The sequence below is a fragment of the Alligator mississippiensis genome, chromosome 1 (genome assembly GCF_030867095.1).
Source record: "Alligator mississippiensis isolate rAllMis1 chromosome 1, rAllMis1, whole genome shotgun sequence".
Classification (NCBI taxonomy): domain Eukaryota; kingdom Metazoa; phylum Chordata; order Crocodylia; family Alligatoridae; genus Alligator; species Alligator mississippiensis.
The window spans coordinates 365249420-365268146 of record NC_081824.1 but is presented as its reverse complement, the minus strand read 5'-3'; the positions used below and the strand labels follow the sequence as shown (position 1 = coordinate 365268146).

The following is an 18727-nucleotide window of genomic DNA, read 5'->3' as shown; positions in this document are numbered from 1 at the left end:
CCATCAGCCCTCAATCATCTTCCCCAGCCCTGCCCCACAGCCCCACTTACTTCTAGGATCCAGTAGTGAAGGGCATGGCTCTGCAGTGGCAGTGCTTACCCACAAAGCACCCCCCCCCCCCACATGCAGCTACCGACACCCCACACCACCGTGCAGCCAGTTGCGGGGCATGCTGCTGCATGCAACCCCCACCCCGTTTCACCTCCTGGCCGAGCAGCACATGTGGCCCGCACATGGTGGTTGCCACCACACTGCTGCTGCCGCATGCTGTGCCACTTGCCCACAAAGCCATGCAGGTGACTGTGGGATGGTAGTGCAGGGCACAGTGGCAGAGTTGCGGTGGCAGCCTCCGTGTGCAAACCTCGTCAGGCCAGCCAGCACATGTGGCCCACAGAGTGGCACCCCTGCCCTTGCCTTCTGGCCCTGCTCCTGGGAGTGGGCACAGGGGCAGACTCCCCTTCTTGATCTACCCCCCTCCCAGCACCTTCCCTTCCCACCTGCCCTACCCCTTCCTCCCCACACTTACCTGCTGGTGGGGGTGTCAGTATGTGTGCCTGCATGTCTGTGGGTCTGGGGGCCTGATGTGAGGGGCATTAGGAGGGCTGTTGAGACTGTGGGGGGCAGGCTTTAAAATTTTTATCATGGATTTGGGGTTTTAAAAAAAAACAAACAAAAACAAAAACAAAAAAACAAAAAACAACCAATCAGACAATTTGCAAATTTTTTAAATAGGAGAAAACCAGGATCCCTGGTCATGAGTAGAGTAAAAGTTAGGAATAGAAGGTGCTTAGTGACAAGGAACTAGTGAAATACATTTGTTACTAACAGAGACTTTTTCTTGAATGAAACCGAGACGTGACCCATCAAAATCTTTAAGCTACAAACATTCTTTAAACAATCTTTAAACTACCATGATTCTGTCCGAGTCTTCTGTTGTATATACAGTAGACTTCATCCAAATAAGAAACCCAGCAGCTTATTGCAATGTTCTTCATGTGGCCTGGTGAGACCACTTAGTTATAAGTAGGGCCCTATGTAAACCATGGTGGAAGTACACTGTTCACCCTGCCCCCCCCCCACCACTGATTGCCAGAGGGCCCTGGTGGCTCCACCCCTTGCTGTTGAATGGCCAGGAGGCAAAACTGGAGTATGGTTTTTGCCTCCCGGCTGATCAGCAACAACTGGTGAAGCCAATGGGGCCCCTCTGCCAATTAGCAGTGCAGGGGTGGGGGTGCTATGCAGCAAAAACAGCAAGATTAAAAGAAGCCACAGTGTAGTGCACTTCTGCTGATTTAGGTAGGTCCCTAGTTATAAAGGAGGTAAATTCTGCATGACTAGGGATTTAGATTATTTATGTGTGGGTGTTTGTTTTTTAAGATCACATGCTCTGTTAAATGACTACAATTCCACCGAGGTAAGAGGCGATGCAAAATAATTGTTCTCGCTGATCTAGAATTGTATGAGATACACTGATAATGCAATACACAAGTGGAGTTGTGGTGGTAATGTCTACTTGCCTGCTCATCGAGTTTTGATGCTCCAGCCACAATAAGAACAATTATGTTACCAACAGCTACAGTCAGCAACCAGCCTGCCTGCAACACTGACTTCATGTTGGAAGGGGCCTGCAAAAACAAGATACTTTAGAGTCCAATTGCTTTACAGTGGAACATCTGTTATGTATAAAAAGCAGATTTACATAAAAATCTTATTTAGAATTCCAAAATTCAGATGATGCTTCCTTTTGACAAGAAATGCCTTTCCTATTCAATGCTGGGCAGTGGGATGAATTGAGAAGAGCAATAAAAAAATTTTTCCAGCATTACTTAAAATTAGGGGTGCACTGAAAGATTTTCATGGCTGATATGAATAGCTGATAATTAACAAGCCATAACAGCTGATGTGATAACAGATATTTAGTAATAGTGCAAGGCATTTTAAACTACCGATATAAATAAACCTTTCTGTTTGCTTGTTTCGCATTGAAAACACACGTCTCCTGCCTGCTCCAAGCCTTGATAAGGAAGGCAGTGACTATCTTATTCCCATGCATGTTACCTCCTCGCCCATGACTCCTACCCACAGCCTTGTTCTCTGCACAGCCTGTGCTGCCATCCCGAGTGGGAGGGGTGGACCCCTGCATGGCCAGCAGAACCAGGTATGTTTGGAGTCCCAGAGTATGCTGCTGCCTCAGCCATGGCAGACCCTGTGCAGCCGAGTTCCATGGTCTCCGGGGAGAAGCCACTTTTGCAAAGGCATCCAGTAGAGCAGCATGTCCCTTGCACAACACTTAACCCTGCCCACACACAGCCTAGCGTCTTCACAGCAGCAGGAGCTGGTAGCAGTCCCTTTGTTGCCGAGTGCAGCACCCTGTGACCACTCCCCAGCACTTTCCCCCTCCCGTTGCTTGCCAGGACTTGTAGTCTGCCACAAGCTCAGGCCTGTGGCAGGGCACAGGGACTCTACTGCACCCATCAGGGTGCTCTGGGCACGTGGCTGTAATTAAATGGACTACAACAACCAAAAAAGAAGAAGATAGCCGATAACATAATTTCCCCTTTTATTGGTGCCAATCTGATAGCCAAAATAGATGCAAAAACACCAACCCCCCCCCCCAATTTAAAATACCATTTTACTTGACTATAAAAGATTACACTAAATATAAAAAAAAAAAAAAAATACTTCTAATAATTAGATTCTCTATATGGAAGAGGTCTAACATTTGTTAGTTTTCCAGGTATAGGATCCAATTATTAAACATGTGCCTTGAATTTGCCACCCCCCCCACTGATAAAAATAAGGAAAATTGGGGGGAGGGGGGGGCGGGGAGGGGAAAAAGGTGTGGTCAAGTAAGTCTTGCCCTCTACAACTTCCCCAGGCCCCTCCTTATTGCTCTCCCTGAGCACAAGAAAGTGGGGGGCAAATTTGAAATAAACAAACCTGTAGTAATTTGCCTTACAGGTGTTACCCATAGACTTAGTTTATCCAGAATTCATGCATTTTACCTTTTTTGAAGCTGCTGCAAGCTTAAAGCACTTTTGTACCTACTTTTATAGTACAAGCTATGCATGATTAGTTCAGAGCTAAAGGCTCATGATTTGCAGTTCAGTGGGCTGGGCCCCAGCAGGGAGTCAGTGTTTCAAGTCATGGTGACCCCATAGCTCAGCATGTATGTATAATCAAAATACATGCCACCCCCCCAAGGATCCATGTGTTAATTAGCCCCAAGTCACAACTGGAACTGAGTGTTCTTGTTGGGAGTCCTGGGATACTCCAAAAATTTATGTGAAGTTAAGGTGCAAGGCGACATGGTCCAGCTTCACCTCATGGAGGACAGGGCCACACTAATTATATGCAACAGGCTGAGAGAGGGGGTGACAGAAGGGTTCTGGGTGAACTGTTTGGGGATGTTTGCCAGACATTTAAGCCTAGTGAAGAACATGAACAGTTGGAAGTAGGAAAGAAAAGTGCAGCTTAGCTGTAGAAGTGAAGGGGTAGTTGAACTGTGCCATGTAGTGGCTCACCATGGGAGAGGGACTGCACACAATGGGTTCCATCATATATCTTACTCATGTGGGCTGCACTAAACCTATCCTTGTGGTAGTTTGTCATTGCTTTTTGGTAACCTGGTAGGAGAAATACCAGGTATGTGTGTCCATGAAGCCAATTTTCCTAACAAGTGCCTGGGGAGAGCTGCTCTTCTGGCACAGTTCAGGACCTGCTGAGGTGTAGTGGCTTTAAGCCCACGTTATGGAAATGGGAGTTTCCTTCCTAGCTTGCTCCGAGGGCCTTATAGCTAAGGGCAAACAAAACTCGGGGGCATCCAAACCCCAAGCCTCTGGATGCCCGTCAGAGGATTTTAGAAACATCTGAAGCCCCAGGTGTGGGTGGAGTATGTCTGTCAGTAGTAGGGCCACTTATGGTTCTGGACTCTTGGATCTGGAATTAGTTTTGGCTAATTTGGCCTGGGATACGTAAAACTAAAAAATAAAAGATTGTGGTAGTTTCTCATCAACATACTTGCCCAATATGGTCCATGTGTTTTATCATCATGCTCAGTGTTGGCTACATTTAAAAATCACCTTCATAGCAAGTTTCCATTACTGAGCACATATTACTTTTAAAATGACAAAGCATTTAATGAGGTTTCCTTGTATGCAAATAAGATGAGAGGATTTCTCCCATGCTGATTTGGGGGGGGAGGGGGGACAAAACAAACACCTTATTTTGTATGAAGTACAGGTCAGTCACATCTTACACCGGGGTTAGGTGCTGAAGTCAGTGCATAAGGTGAAAAAAAAATTGGTGATTATACGCAGGGTGGAGGGCGGGGCTTGAATTTGCATGTGGCGCCGTGCTTAGAGCTGCGCGGCTGGAGGCAGTGGCGCAGCGCTGGGTGGTGGTGGGGATGGCTGCGTGCTGCCTGGCCGCCACCATGCTGCCGCCTCCGCCCAGCGGCTGGCCACACAGCTCCGGACACGGCTCCATGGCGACAGCGGGAGGTTTTGGAGGCAGTGCCTGTCACCGCTATAAATGGGCCTCCAGGTAAGCAGCAAATTCAAGCCCTGCCCCCACTCCCACCCCATGTATAGTTGAATTCATGCAAGTTAAATGCATGTATGATGTGACTGACCTAAAATGTATTTGAGCAAATACAGTACAAGCATGTGTTCATGCAATGCAGAACTGTTGCAATCTATTTTTAATACACATTTCAGTATAGTAACCTCAAATTTTTTATTTTATTTTATTTTTTTTTTAAATGATTCTGTGAAATTATCTGTTTAGGTTCTCAAAATGCACCATCAGGGCCCACAAACAAGAGATCGATGGATTACTATTAGGCCCTACACTTGAAGAATGGAGAAAAAGAGCACACAAGCCCATCAACAAGATGAAGGATGACAATGAAACCAACCTAGAGTCCCATCCTGGAGTTGCCTAGAAGATAGTTGCCTCCAGGCCCAAGGTATGCACCAGGTTTACTCCTCCCCTGGAACTGCGAAACAGGTATGCGCCCCTCACAGCACCAGCAGAGTCATCAGCAGAAGCACCGACTCTGGAAGAAGCAAGGTAGCCAGTCCCTCCAAAGAGGCACAAGGTGGTTGTGGTGGGCAACTCCCTCCTGAGGGGGACTGAGGGAGTGATCTACCACCCTAACCCATGAGGTCTGCTACCTTCCAGGGGCCTGCAACTGGCAGAGGCTAAATACTCGAAAAGCATGATCATCATGGGTGACTTCAGCTACCCAGGGATCTTGTGGGATGAGCACTCCACTAGATCTGATCGCTCACAAAGCTTCCTCACTTGCGTGGAAGAACTCTAACTCAGGAAGAGTACAAGCCTACTAGGAGCAAGGCACTCAGACTTGGTTCTGGCCAAAAGGGTCTATCCAGGGAACAACCGGCAGATTGAAGAGAAACTGGGTGACAGTGACCATGAGATCACCACTTTTTCTATCCACCACAAGCCAGGGGAAAAAAAAAAAAAAAAAAAAGCCAGTAGGGTAGAAATCCCTGACTTTAGGCAAGCCTGAGTTTTTTCCACAAAAAAAAAAAAAAAAAAAAAAAAAAAAAAAATCAGAGATTGATTGGCAAGGCCCTTTGGGACCACGGTCCAATGAGGAAGCAAATACAAGAAGAGTGATCTTTCCTCAAGGAAGCAGTCCTAAAAGCTGAAAGAAAGTTTATCCCCTCTCACAAGAAAGGCAGCAAAAGAGCTGGGAGACCCCCTTGGATCAACAGGAAGTAAGTCATGGACTTCCTGAAATTAAAGCAAGAAGCCTATAAGGAATGGAAGTTAGGAACAACTACCAAAGAGGAATACTCTGCAGCTGCCCGCACTTGTAGGGAGTAGATCAGGACAGCAAAAGCACTAACTGAACATAAATTGGCAACCAGAACTGAAAGACAACAAAAAAAGTCCTTCTTTAGATATGGAGGAAATCACAAATAGAACAAGGGAAGCATAGGGCCCCTGATAAATGAAGTGGGACGGCTGTTAACCAACACCCAGGACAAAACCAAACTCCTAAATGAATGCTTCATATCGGTATTCTACCAGTCCAAGGGTGTTAGCCTGCTTGACAGGATACAGGATGACCACAGCACCCTCCCACAGTTGATGTAGATCTTGCGGGGGAGCACCTACAAAGGCTAAATATCTGTAAGTTAATTGGACTGGATGAGCTACACCCAAGAGTGCTAAGAAAACTGTCTGACATTATTGTGCAACTGATGGCCAAGTTATGTGAAGACTTGTGGCACTTCAGAGAAGTCCCAGAAGACTGGAAAAAGCCACTGTGGTACCCATCTTTAAGAAAGGGAGAAAGGATGACCCAGGAAGCTACAGGCCAGATCAGTTTGACCAGATCAGTTTGGTAAAATCCTGGAGAAAGAAGAAACCACCACACACAGGCTAACTGAAGGCAATATTCTGAAGGATAGCCAACACTGCTTCATCACAGGCAGGTTGTACCAGACCAACTTCATTTCCTTCTGTGATCAAGTTACTCACCACCTGGATAGAGAAAATGAGGTTGATGTCAAACTTGGGACTTCAAAAAGGCCTCTGACCTGGTGTCCCAACATCCTCATGGTCAAATTGGTAAGATGCAGCCTCAACTACTTCATGGTCCAGTGGCTAGGTAACTGGCTCCATGGTAGGACCCAAAGAGTACTGATTGATGGAATTGAGTCATCACGGCGGAGGGGGACCAGTGGCATCCATCAGGGCTCAGTACTTGGACCAGTGCTCTTCAACGTGTTCACGAATTATTTGAATTCGGGTATTTCAAGCAATCTGGCAAAGTTCCTGATGACACCAAGCTATGGGGGAGCGCCATCATGCTCAAAGATAGGCTGGCAGTACAGGCCAACCTGGACAGGCTCATCAAGTGGGCAGACCTCAACCCAATTTCATTTAATACACAGAGAAATGCAAAGTGCTCCATCTGGGAAGAAATAACCCACAACACACTAACAGGCTCAGCAGTGCTTTGCTTACCAGCACCACAATTGAACATGAGTCACCAATGTGAAGCTGTAGCTGGCAGAGCCATCTTAAGTACTGGCATACACCAGGGTTTGGGGAAGCATCTGTTCACCAAGGCTCCCCAGGGGGAGGATAAGAAATAACGGGAACAAGCTGACTGAAGGTTGCTTCAGGCTGGATGCAAGGAAAAAGACTTCTTTATAAGCCGAGGGCCAAGGGTTTGGAACAGGCTTCCCCTAGAAGTGGTACAGTCATCTACCCTGGTGATCTTAAAAAAGTCTTGAGGCCCACCTTGCTGGGATCATAGGCAGCATGTATAGGGGGCATGTGTCCCTCCCCCTGCAAGGTTGGCCACCACCAACTTCTGCAGGTGGTCACCACTTGCCACCCCACCACTGCTGCTGACATCACCACTGGCATCTGCAAGCAGTCTCCGCTTGCTGTTGGCCACCCCTCCACTACTGGCACTGCCGCCTGCATCTGCGGGCAGTCCCCGCTTGCCACCATGGTGCCCCAGTCTTGGGAGACGCCAGTTGTTCATGGCTGGGATCATTTGATCCCAGTGGTCTTTCCTGGGAACATACAGGGGGACTGGACCTGATAATCTGTAAGGTTCCTTCCAGCCCCTAACTATGAAACTATGGTTTTAAAATCATTGTGGTAAGGTGTGCCAGTGTATCGTATTACAAGGTATATGCCATTCATCAGAACAATGAAAAAGATAATATTAGTCATACACATACCTTGTATGTTAAATAAGATGGAGATTTAAAAAAATAAAATAGGAAGAGCATCAGTAACAGTGGTCTTTATACATCTGCCTGCACAACCAAATTATTTAAAAACCCTATATTATCTCAACCTACTTAACAATTAAAAAGGTACAGGAACAGGCAAATGTTGGAGGGAGATAGCAGAAATCAAAGTGTTCTTGAAGAAGGTTGGAGACATAGCAAGGGAAACAGGGTGCCATCTACCAGATAGCATTGTGTTCTTATTGAACCTTCCTCAGAACTCTGCAAGAAGCACCTGATCACTCACCTTCTAGTGGCTACAAGAATAAAAATTGTTGAAGTCTAGAAGAGAAGCAATTCCTGTCATCGTGCCCCCCCCCCTCAAAAAAAAAAAAAAAAAAAACCCACAAGAAGGCCCAAGCTTAGAGTCAGGGTTTTGGGAAGTGTTAGTAATGGAAAAAAGTTTTCCTGTCAAGTCAGTGCTCTACTGGGGAAAAGCAAGCAATATGCTTACTTAGAAATTTGGTGGATATCCTTGGAATTAGCCAATAAAAAGAATCTTCTCCTGCCTTCAGACCAGAAGGTCTGAGAAATTTTTTGCATATTGAAGGAAAGTGCAAGTTCTATAAGCTAACACTTAGGAACAAAATTTATTCTAAAATTTAAAATTTAGAAAGCAGAGATTAATAGAAGTTAATAACATTTTCCTCTTAACTCAGCATTATACAAAAGAGTGAATTATTATATAGAAATGAAAGAATATAAAAGCTTAACATCAATGAATACATAAAAAGAACCGTCAGAGACTAGAAGGAAAAGCAAAGAACACAAGACTCCTGCAGACACCAACTTGAGTTAAGGGAACATTGTTGACAGAAGATAAATGTCTGTCTTCATGTATATTTTAGGGCTGGGCTGTTCAAGCGGCAGCCCGTCGGCTGCCTGTGAAGGGTTAGTTTGCAGCCCCTAGGGTCTTACTTGGCCACTACTCCCTGCTTCACTCTGGCTCCAGCAGCAGCATCTGAAGGGTTTAGGATCCTCCCCTCCGGCTTGTTTGCTGCCCCATCCCAAAGCAGCTCATGGTGCCAGGAAAGCCCATGGCAAGGGGTGCTACCATGACTGCAGGAAAGAAGCCTGTACCTGGGGAGCTAAAGGTAGAACTGGGGCATGTGGCCATGTGCCTGATGCAGCACAGGGTGGGAGGAAGGAAGAAGGTAGGCAGGCCTGCAGCCCATGCTGATGCTACAAGGCATGCAGCCCCCTGCCACTAAGAAGTCAGCCAGCCCTGGGTTTAGGGGACTGGATGCATCTTTAAAACATTAAAACATGTTTTTTACTGAGTTGTATTCGTTAATAAAAAAGTTAAAGGATAAATAAAAAAAAGGAACAGGAGACGAATTTAAGGGGGCATAATTAAACTGGGTTTCAAGTGCAATTCAGAACTGTTCTTTTTATATCAAAAACTCTTCTCCATCCAGTTCCAATTATATAGAAACAAGCAACACAGCAGCATTGCCAATGACAGGGTGACCTGGAGGCTGGTGACCAGATCCTCAAGTGGTGCAACTTCACGTAGCTCAGTGGAAGTCAACATAGGACAGAGGCAGGCAATTATTTAGGGAGGAGGGCCACTTACTAAGTTTTGGCAAGCCATCAAGGGCCACATGACAGGCAGCTAGGGGCAGATTGTTATTATTATTATTTTATTTTTTTTTAGGGGCCCTGTAGGCCGGATAGAATGGCCTGGTGGGTCACATCCAGCCCATGGGCTGCATTTTGCCCACCCCGACATAGAACTACGCATCTCATGCAGCCAGAAGTACTGCCATGGGTTTATCGGAGCAGTTCTGGTTAGGACAGATGGCTACGTGCAATTTTTCCTTAAATAGTAGGATTTAGTGGTCACATCAGATAAACAGGAAACACACTTAATTCATCTTTAAGGATGAATTCATCATTGTAGACTGTGAGACTAAGAATACTAACGTAACCGAGGAGTCAGAGGAGCAAAAGCACCTACCTGGGAATATGAAAACTCCAGTCCAGTGACAGAGAAGACCACTTCACCACATGTCATAAGGAAGTACTGAGGGATCTGCCAAGCCATGTGAACTGTATTGGGAGGGATATCCTGTACGTATCTTATCTTTAAACCACTGCTTCCACACTGAAGTATTGATAAGTAAAACACCACATTAGAAATTAGGATGAAAAAAAGCTGTACATAAACTTATTCCATTGAAGAGCATAACTTTTTTTCCAGTCCCAAGACTATATTCTTGCCCAAAATATAAGGTTTAGGTAAACATTGCTCATTAAGCCCATAGTGCTATGGCATTAGCAATCCCAACATTAAACCAAGTTCTCTCATTTTTAATGCTTCTAGTAGTTAGTTTTGTGGCTGCTATTAAAAGCCTAGAATATGGAAGAGACCATCAGTTTCAGGGTTGTTTAAGTAGGGTGACTACATTTTAAAGGAAATCTGGAACACTGCCAATCCCTGCCCCAGGCTGGAGGAGCAGTGCCCAATCCAGTGTGTTCCCTGCCTCTACTTAGGAGGGTGCTAAAAAGGCACTAAAATACAAGTTTACCCAGGGCACCACACATATGCACACAACCAGCCTGTGCTCACAGCAGCATCTTCTCTGCCCCCCACCCCCAGGCAAAAGGAGTGGTACCTAGCCCAGACCCCCCCCCCCCCCCCACACACACTTCCAGTTGCTGCTTGGGAAGAGCTGGGCCAGGTAGTACAGGTAGGGTGGCACCAATCTAGGACAGGTTTCCATTTTCAACAACCAGCCACAATACCAGGACAGCCTATGACATACAGGACAGTCCTGGCCAGACCAGGACATATGGTCACCCCATGTTTAAGTACACAGCACCATCAGTGCTGGTCACTTAACAAGCATTCCTTACAGCATTGTCAGTGATGTGGCATTAACAGCCAAGAAGCCAACATCCCTTCCTCATTTTCAAAGCTTCTAATAGAAGTCTTTTGACAGCTCCTTCCCTTTCACTGTTGCTATTAATGGGAGTATAGTTAGTTCACTTACAATTAGCATGCAGTTAAAGGGAGTACAATTAAATAGATGGTAGGACTGAATGATGCTATACACTTAGGCAGACAAGGTTCCTTGGGCGAATTTGGTATCTTTTATTAGACCAACCCAAATGGTTGGAGAATAGTTTATTAAGCAAGCTTTTGGGTTCAAAAACCCTTCACCAACTGCTGAAGCTTCCTTAGCCTGATGAAGGGTTTTTGAACCCGAAAGCCTGCTTAATAAACTATTCTCCAACCATTTGGGTTGGTCTAATAAAAGATATCAAATTCAGCCAAGGAACCTTGTCTGCCTATGTCCTTAGACCAACACGGCTACAACCCAAACCCCTGCTATACACTTAAACACTTGTTATGCAACTGACAGGCAGGTGAATGATATTTATATAAACAGGTAAGCAACAGATTAATTGGGGTTGGCACCGCGTTATGCAATTAAGCAACTTATTCACTTACCTGGTATGCACACAAGTAAACCATACAATACTCTAAAATTAGAAATGCAATACAAGATTTTCAATAGAATAATCTCAAATGCTACAAAAAATGTCAACACTGCATATAGAATTTTAAATAAGAGACAGGTTAACGGCTGAACTCATAAGATCTTTAGGAGTGTAGGTTGTAGCCGTCTGTGTTGGTCTGAGGACATAGGCAGACAAAGTTCTTTGGGGGAAATCTGATCTCTTTTATTAAACCAACTTATTTCCCCCCCCCCCCCGTTAAGTTGGTCAAAAATGTTTAAGTTGGTCTAATAAAAGAGGTCAGATTCCCCCAAAGAGCATTGTCTGCCTGAGATCTTTAGGACTTTTGTACCTGAATGGGCTCCAGGTTTTTAAATATAGTAATTAAAAGAGTAATACCCATCTTATAAACCAATTCATTATGGGCATTTTTGCATTACATTCATTATTTTTACAGCTTATTAGAACTATATGAAGGTTCTTTTATAAATAGTATAAAAAAAGATTTCCTATAGTAGAGGATATTGCATATAGCATTAATAAGCAAAAAGGATAATGTCCTACTCTTTCCCCCCCCCCATTTTTTTTTTTAAGTCAATACAAGAGGTTATTCTCCAGCAGCTCCCTGCAGTGCAGCAAACCCAAGCAGCAGCTCATAGGATTCTCCAATGTGGGCCGCTTTCTCCAGCCCATTGCTCAAGAACAGTATTGTTTTCTGTAATAAATCTATCCTTTGTGTTTATACTGCTTGCAAGGGGGGGGGGGGTTGTTTATGCAGGACACCCCAGCCAGATTCAGTGATCCCAGATTTCTGGGTGGGGACCCAAGCCACAGTAAAAACAACAAAAAACCCAAAAAACAAAACCAAAAAAACAAAAACAAAAAACTTATTGGGTGCCCCAAAATTTGAACCCAGTGCTTGTTGCTGCTGACCGGTGCCCAGTAGAAGGGTTGCATTTTCTGCAACCTCAACTTACTTCGTTAATTATAATGGTGTATGCACTGCCGAATCCAAATGGCATTGATTGTTGTTGGCAAGTTGATGAACTGTCAGTAACAACAATTTTTTTTCTGAGGAAAAAAGAAATAATTTAAATTAAAAAAAAAAAATTACAGAATTAATTGAAGTCACAGAAGTAGAATATATTCCATGTAGCTTTCCCAGTGACACGGATGTGTCTACTTAAAGCTTTTGGATTAAGGTAAAGGAAGATACTTACGTCCCTTTTTGGAATGCTGTATAATTGCTTGCAAACCAAGTCTGAACTTCTCCAAAATTAATATTATTCATTGTAATGTTGGCAGTTGAAGGCAAGTTATTTATAAATCTTTGAAAGAAAAGAAATACAGATTCTGGTTTCAGATTCTATAGAACTGTGGGATATAATAAAATAAAACCTAGACAAAGATTCTTTATATTGTATACTACCACCAACAGAACAGGTACTCTACATCATATTTATCCTTTCCCTCCACCTTCATTTGACTAGACTTTGATATTTTTAAAATAAACACACATTCATCTCTTTAAAAATGTGTAAACAACGCAAAACTCAAAAAGAATCCATGCATTTTGCACTGCATCAATAAGATAAAAAGTACCGAGACACTTGTTTTCTCAGTAACAAATCCAAGTAGAAGATGCCAAGAAAGACAGAAGATATTGATTAAAAAGATGTTCTTTAAGTGGTCAATCACTTGCACTTCAAGAAAAAAAAAAAAAAAAAGCCATTATTATTTTTGCATAAGAACATGTACCTGATTAGATTATTTCCTTCTTCTGGCTTTGATGAAATGTTATCAAGGACCTGGTGGAAAAGACAATCATCATTAATAAGATGTGCATCAGTATCTTTAACAAGCTATGGTGTTCACTATTTTGTACATATACACAGTAGGTCTTACTTAAAGATAAGACTTCATAGACATTAGGGCTGGAAGGGACCTCGGAAGATCATCGAGTCCAGCCCCCTGCCCAGAGGGCAGGAAGGCAGCTGGGGTCACAGGATCCCAGCAAGATAAGCATCCAGTTTGCTCTTGAAAGTGTTCAATGTAGGCGCCTGAACCACCTCCGGTGGCAGGCTGTTCCAGACCTTGGGGGCTCGGACAGTAAAGAAATTCTTCCTTATGTCCAGCCTCAAACGGTCTTGCAGTAGTTTATGACCATTCAACCTAGTCGTCATCCCTTGGGGCACTCTGGTGAACAAACGTTCCCCCAGATACTGGTGGTCACCCCTGATAAACTTATAGGTGGCCATCAGATCACCCCTGAGCCTGCGCTTTTCCAGGCTAAAGAGCCCCAGGGCTCTCAGCCTGTCATCGTAGGGTCTGCTTCCCTGACCTCTGACCATGCGTGTGGCTCTCCTCTGGACTCTCTCAAGCTTCTCCACATCCTTTTTGAATTGTGGAGCCCAAAACTGGACACAGTACTCCAGCTGCGGCCTCACTAAGGCCAAGTACAAGGGGAGAATGACATCCTGGGATTTGCTTGAGAAGCATCTACGGATGCAAGCCAGCGTTTTGGTCGCTTTACTAGCCACAGCATCGCATTGCAGGCTCATGTTCATCTTGTGGTCAATGATGACCCCCAAGTCTCTTTCTTCCTTAGTGCTAGCCAACATAGCACTGCTGAGCCTATAAGGATGCTGCGGGTTTTTCTTCCCAAGGTGGAGAACCTTGCATTTATCGGCATTGAACACCATCAGATTCTCATCTGCCCACTTGCTGAGCCTGTCCAGGTCAGCCTGGATCACCCGCCTGTCTTCTGGTGTGGATGCTTTGCCCCAAAGTTTGGTGTCATTGGCAAACTTGGCCAGTCCGCTTCCGACTCCAGTGTCCACATCATTAATAAAGATGTTGAACAGTATGGGTCCAAGGACAGAGCCTTGGGGGACCCCACTGGTCACAGGACACCACGATGAGTGCCTTCCATCAATTACTACCCTCTGGGTCTGACCACAGAGCCAATTTTCCAGCCAGTGGATCGTGGAGGACCCAAGGCAGCAATTGGCCAGTTTCTCCAAGAGGTGATCATGAGAAACCAGATCAAAGGCTTTTGTGAAGTCAAGATATAGGACATCAAGCTCTTCTCCCTTGTCCAGGTGATAGGTCACCTGGTCGTAGAAGGAAATGAGATTGGTCAAGCAAGACCTACCTGCAACAAACCCATGCTGGCTATCCCTTAAGATGTTGGCGTCAGCCAGTCCATTAAGGATGGCCTCTTTAATAAACTTTTCTAAGATCTTCTTAATCTAGACTTAATTTTGTATTTTGCTAATACCAGTGATAACTGTAAAGCATCCACTTGTTTATCCAGAAATATTTAAAACTATTTATTGTGACTCAAATGTTCTGTCACAATGCACATATAAATACACAGTATACATAGGGTGCCTGAGACAGTGTGCAATCTGGAGCACTGCCTGCCTACCATGCCCCGCCCCCCTTGCAGGATGCAGTTTCAATGGCCTATTAATGACCCATTGTTTTATACTTCACAAATATTAACAATCACTTGTGAAGTAGCAATCAATGCATTTCACAGTTACCACCACTCTGCCTGTGTGCTCAGCACCTGGGATACTCAATTTTAGTTGTTTTTACCAGCTGGCTGGGACAGTCCCAGATTTTGGAGGTTAGTCCCAGCCAATCTGGGATATATGGTCACCCTAAGTATAGATGTATCAAAATATTCTTCTGCCATCCAAGGATTGGCATCTTAAACTCACTTCACACTCAGAGTAGGGCTAGGAGGGACCTCAAGAGATTATCTAGTCCAGGGGCAGGCAAAGTCTGGCCTACAGGCTGGATCAGGCCTGTAGCAAATTCCATTTCCCAGCAGCCCCTGCCCACATCACTGCAGCCAGTTTCTATAGAGAACCCAGCAGCAACCGTGCTCTGACATCAGGGGGCCAGTTCCCATGGAGACAATCCCCAGCAGCACTGGCAGGGTGTGCAACTGGACAGGGAGCTGCTCTGGGGCTGGGATCTTGTGACAGGGACAGTATGGTCCAGAGCCAGGGCAAGCTGCAAATTTGTTGCCTGCACACCCCAGGCAGGGGCATGCAGGTAGTGGATCACTGCTGTGCCTCAGCTCCAGACCATGCTGTCAATGCTGCAAGATCTTGGCTCCAGCTGCACAGCAGCTCCCCGTCCAGCTGCACACATTGCAAGCACTGCTGGGACTGGTCTCCATACAAACCCTGACCCCATGATGTTATGGTGCCACTGCTGCTGGGTTCTTCATGGAAACCAGCTACAGGCAACACAGGCAGGGGAAGTGGAGTCCAGCCACAGGCCAGATCCACCATTTTACGCCCCCCCCCCGCAACCTAGTCCAACCCAGGGATCATATCTGCGACCTTGGTATTATCAGCACCATGCTTATGTATTCTCCATTTACACAAGTATGAAGCCAAGAGTTGCGATCCTAGATAGGATTTAAATAACTTACCAATTCATCTAGGATATCCACAGTGTTATTTTTTATTTCAAGAGTATAACGTTTTTGTCCCAAAGCAGCCAAAGTTCTACTTTTGTTTCGACTTCCATAGGAAACAGTTAATGTTTTTAAGCTGGCAGCGTCAAGCATGAAGTAATCAGTCTATTGAAAAAGAAAAAAAATTGCTATATTTCTATATCACCATGACTATCCATGTATTTAAATCAGGATCCTTTAGATCAGGGGTGGGCAATCATTTTGGGCAGAGGGCCACTTACCAAGTTTTGGAAAGCCATTGAGGGCTGTGTGACAGGCAGCCCAGGGCAGATAAAAAAAAAAAAAAAAAAAAAAAAAAAAAAAAAAAATATTTTTTTTTTTTTTAAAGGGGCCAATGGGCTGGATAGCATGACCTTGCAGGCCACATCCAGCACCCAAACCACATTTTGCCCACCACTGCCTTAGATGCAAGACTTCCAAGATGTATTAGTTATGTCGCACTTGGTCTCCAACATTTCATATATGTCTCATAAGTCTGGGTTAAGGTTCTTACCAAGTTTTATGCATCTAGAGACTGTAACTGTTTGGTCTACCACTGTTTAGTTTTTTCCTTCATGCAGACTCCCAGGACTATAAGTGTCATTCACACATGAAGTAGCAGCACTTTTCAGTAAGGATGCTTGTTTTTCCCTGAAAGGTGTTAAACTGATAGTCTCAGAACCAAGTTCTTTTCAGCAAGAGTACAGGTACAGCACTGGCAGAGGCCATGCCAGATTCCCCACATGGCAGCACTAACATGCGTCAATTCTTCTGGAAAAGTTTCAAAGACAGTGCAGCCTCTATACCACCAAGAACGTCAACAAGACATTCATTTGTGTCACCTGTAAGGAGATTCCCCCAACCACTCATTTTTCTCCATTTAGATTCTAAGATCACCAGGCCAGTCTGCCTCTTGCTATGCTTACAGACAGGACAATGGGCTCTGACCTTGGGTGAACAAAGAGCTCCTAGAATACACAAATACAGACATTTGTCCATTGCATGCAGACCACCCATCATATGGCAACAACTTTCATTCATTAAATACATGTCCTGCACTGGAGTTGAACTGACCCTCTACAGGTTAAAGGCTCTGCATCCCACTGAAAAATCCTGGAGTCATCCAGTTCCTCCAGAAGCAATATTTGGCAAGTGTCAGCTCTGCAGAAGTAAAACACTGAACTCCACAAGGCTGTCTTTAACTTGCACATATAAAAAAAAGACAGTCTTAGACATTCAGTTCCTTAATGTGGATGTGTTTGCTCTGAAGGCTGGGTCCCAGTATCTGTACCTCTTTGGATATAGGCAAGTACTATTCCAGATTTACCTTCCTGGGAAGCACAATAGGACAGCATTTGGTCTACCATGGTGTATTTTATGGTTACAGAGGGAGTTTGTGGAACTTGCTGGCAGCAATTTGCTCACTGCTTCAAACTAGAACTCCGCCTTCAGCAGAAAGTAGTAAAGTGATTGTCTGTACTTTCTCACCCAACTTAGTGGGATTTAAGGGGTCAATTTCATGCTTTATAATGCAAGAACTGGAGAGTAATTATACGTTGATCTCAACAGCTATATCATTTTTGGATGCAAGCTACAGATTTGTTTCACCAGTTAGCTGGTCTCCATGGCTGCTATCAACCCACGGACTAGAATATTAGCCATGGATACTCCAGCCTGTTCGCTGACAGGGATGTGGGGAAATGCACTTGTGTATAGAGTACTAAGACACAATGTTGTTACATACTTATTTGTAAAGTTTCAGCAACAGAGCATACAAGTCAGCATGAGGAACATCAGAAGATTTTTAGTGGCAGATTCAAGTCTCACAGGCATTTAAAACTGGGCTCAGGAAGACTATAGAAGCCTATATACACCCACAAAAGAGAGAAACCAGTCCTAATCAAGTAACTACAAAACCACTTAGAATCATGGAGGTGCCTCCATCTTGGACTGAAAGTTTAAGTAGCCATATTTGAACTGCTTGCATATGCTCAGAGGTGATTTAGATTATACACTTAACTTCCACCTTAAGCTCAGTTATGATCCAGGTTGGAAAAGAAATCCCCAATCTGTCAGGCATCCACAGAGCATGCCAAATTTTTGATCCACTTTGTCCACTAGATTTGCACAAAGGTGGGCACAGCCACTATCACCACTGGCACTCAGTGCTGTCAGAGTACTCGAATAGGAAAAGGGACACCTGAGTTCTATGCCCTCCTCAACCACAGAGGGAGGACGGACCTGAATTGCCCTACTCCTTAGGACAGGGGCTTTCAACCTTTTTTAGTCTAAGTACCCCCAGCAGCCGGAGACAGAGCGGGAAGGAGGGAGGGATAGTGCACAGCTGGACACCAAGTTTGGGGGGGGGGGGGGGGGGAGGAGGAGAAGAGAATGGCACACAATGGGTGGGGACAGAGTGCCGCTGCCTCCCAGGAGCAGGGCTGGTACAGGGTAGGGCAGCTCACTGGGCTGGTGTGTGGCAGCAGCAGCAGCCACCACTGTGTGCAAGCTACCCTGACCCAGAGTGCCACTACCCTTACCCTGCCCTGGCCCTGCTCCTGGGAGGTGGCAACACCATCCCCGCCCACCCATGCATACCCCCTAGGACCAGTCCACATACCCCCAGTTGACAATCCCTGCCTTAGGAGAATGCTCAAACCACCAAGGTATGGAACTGCCTGGATGGATGTTGGGGACGTTCCCAGTCTTTGGTTGAAGCTTTTACTAATTTCTGTTCATTGTTTTTTTTACTTACTTCTCCTTGAGATGGTAAAGAGATATCATGAAGTCCAGGTCCAAAGTTTACTTTTGCCTCAGCAATATCTAAATTTATTACTTTGATTTGGGTTTGCCCTGCTACAGGGAAGACCGGAAGAGTTTTCTGTGTGGGGGAGGAGAGAAAGGAAAAATAAAAAGAGTGAAATAAATGAACTAGCATGTCATATGAAACATACTATAATAATTAGTGACTAATTATTCTGAAAAAAATTGACAATTG

At 44.9% G+C, this 18727-nt stretch overlaps 1 protein-coding gene across 2 annotated transcripts in view; it reads right to left on the bottom strand.

Moving 5' to 3' along the window:
- The window catches only part of SLC15A1 (solute carrier family 15 member 1), a 55682-nt gene that overhangs the window by 3593 nt on the left and 33362 nt on the right, over positions 1–18727 (bottom strand). For both annotated transcript variants that reach the window (XM_014600492.3, XM_059721110.1), the window contains exons 16-22: positions 18485–18610; positions 15706–15855; positions 13011–13060; positions 12473–12580; positions 12230–12323; positions 9748–9894; positions 1518–1625 (exon numbers count right to left, since the gene is read on the bottom strand). In XM_014600492.3, the coding sequence (XP_014455978.1) occupies positions 1518–1625; positions 9748–9894; positions 12230–12323; positions 12473–12580; positions 13011–13060; positions 15706–15855; positions 18485–18610 (783 nt within the window). The remainder of the gene's footprint in view (positions 1–1517; positions 1626–9747; positions 9895–12229; positions 12324–12472; positions 12581–13010; positions 13061–15705; positions 15856–18484; positions 18611–18727) is intronic.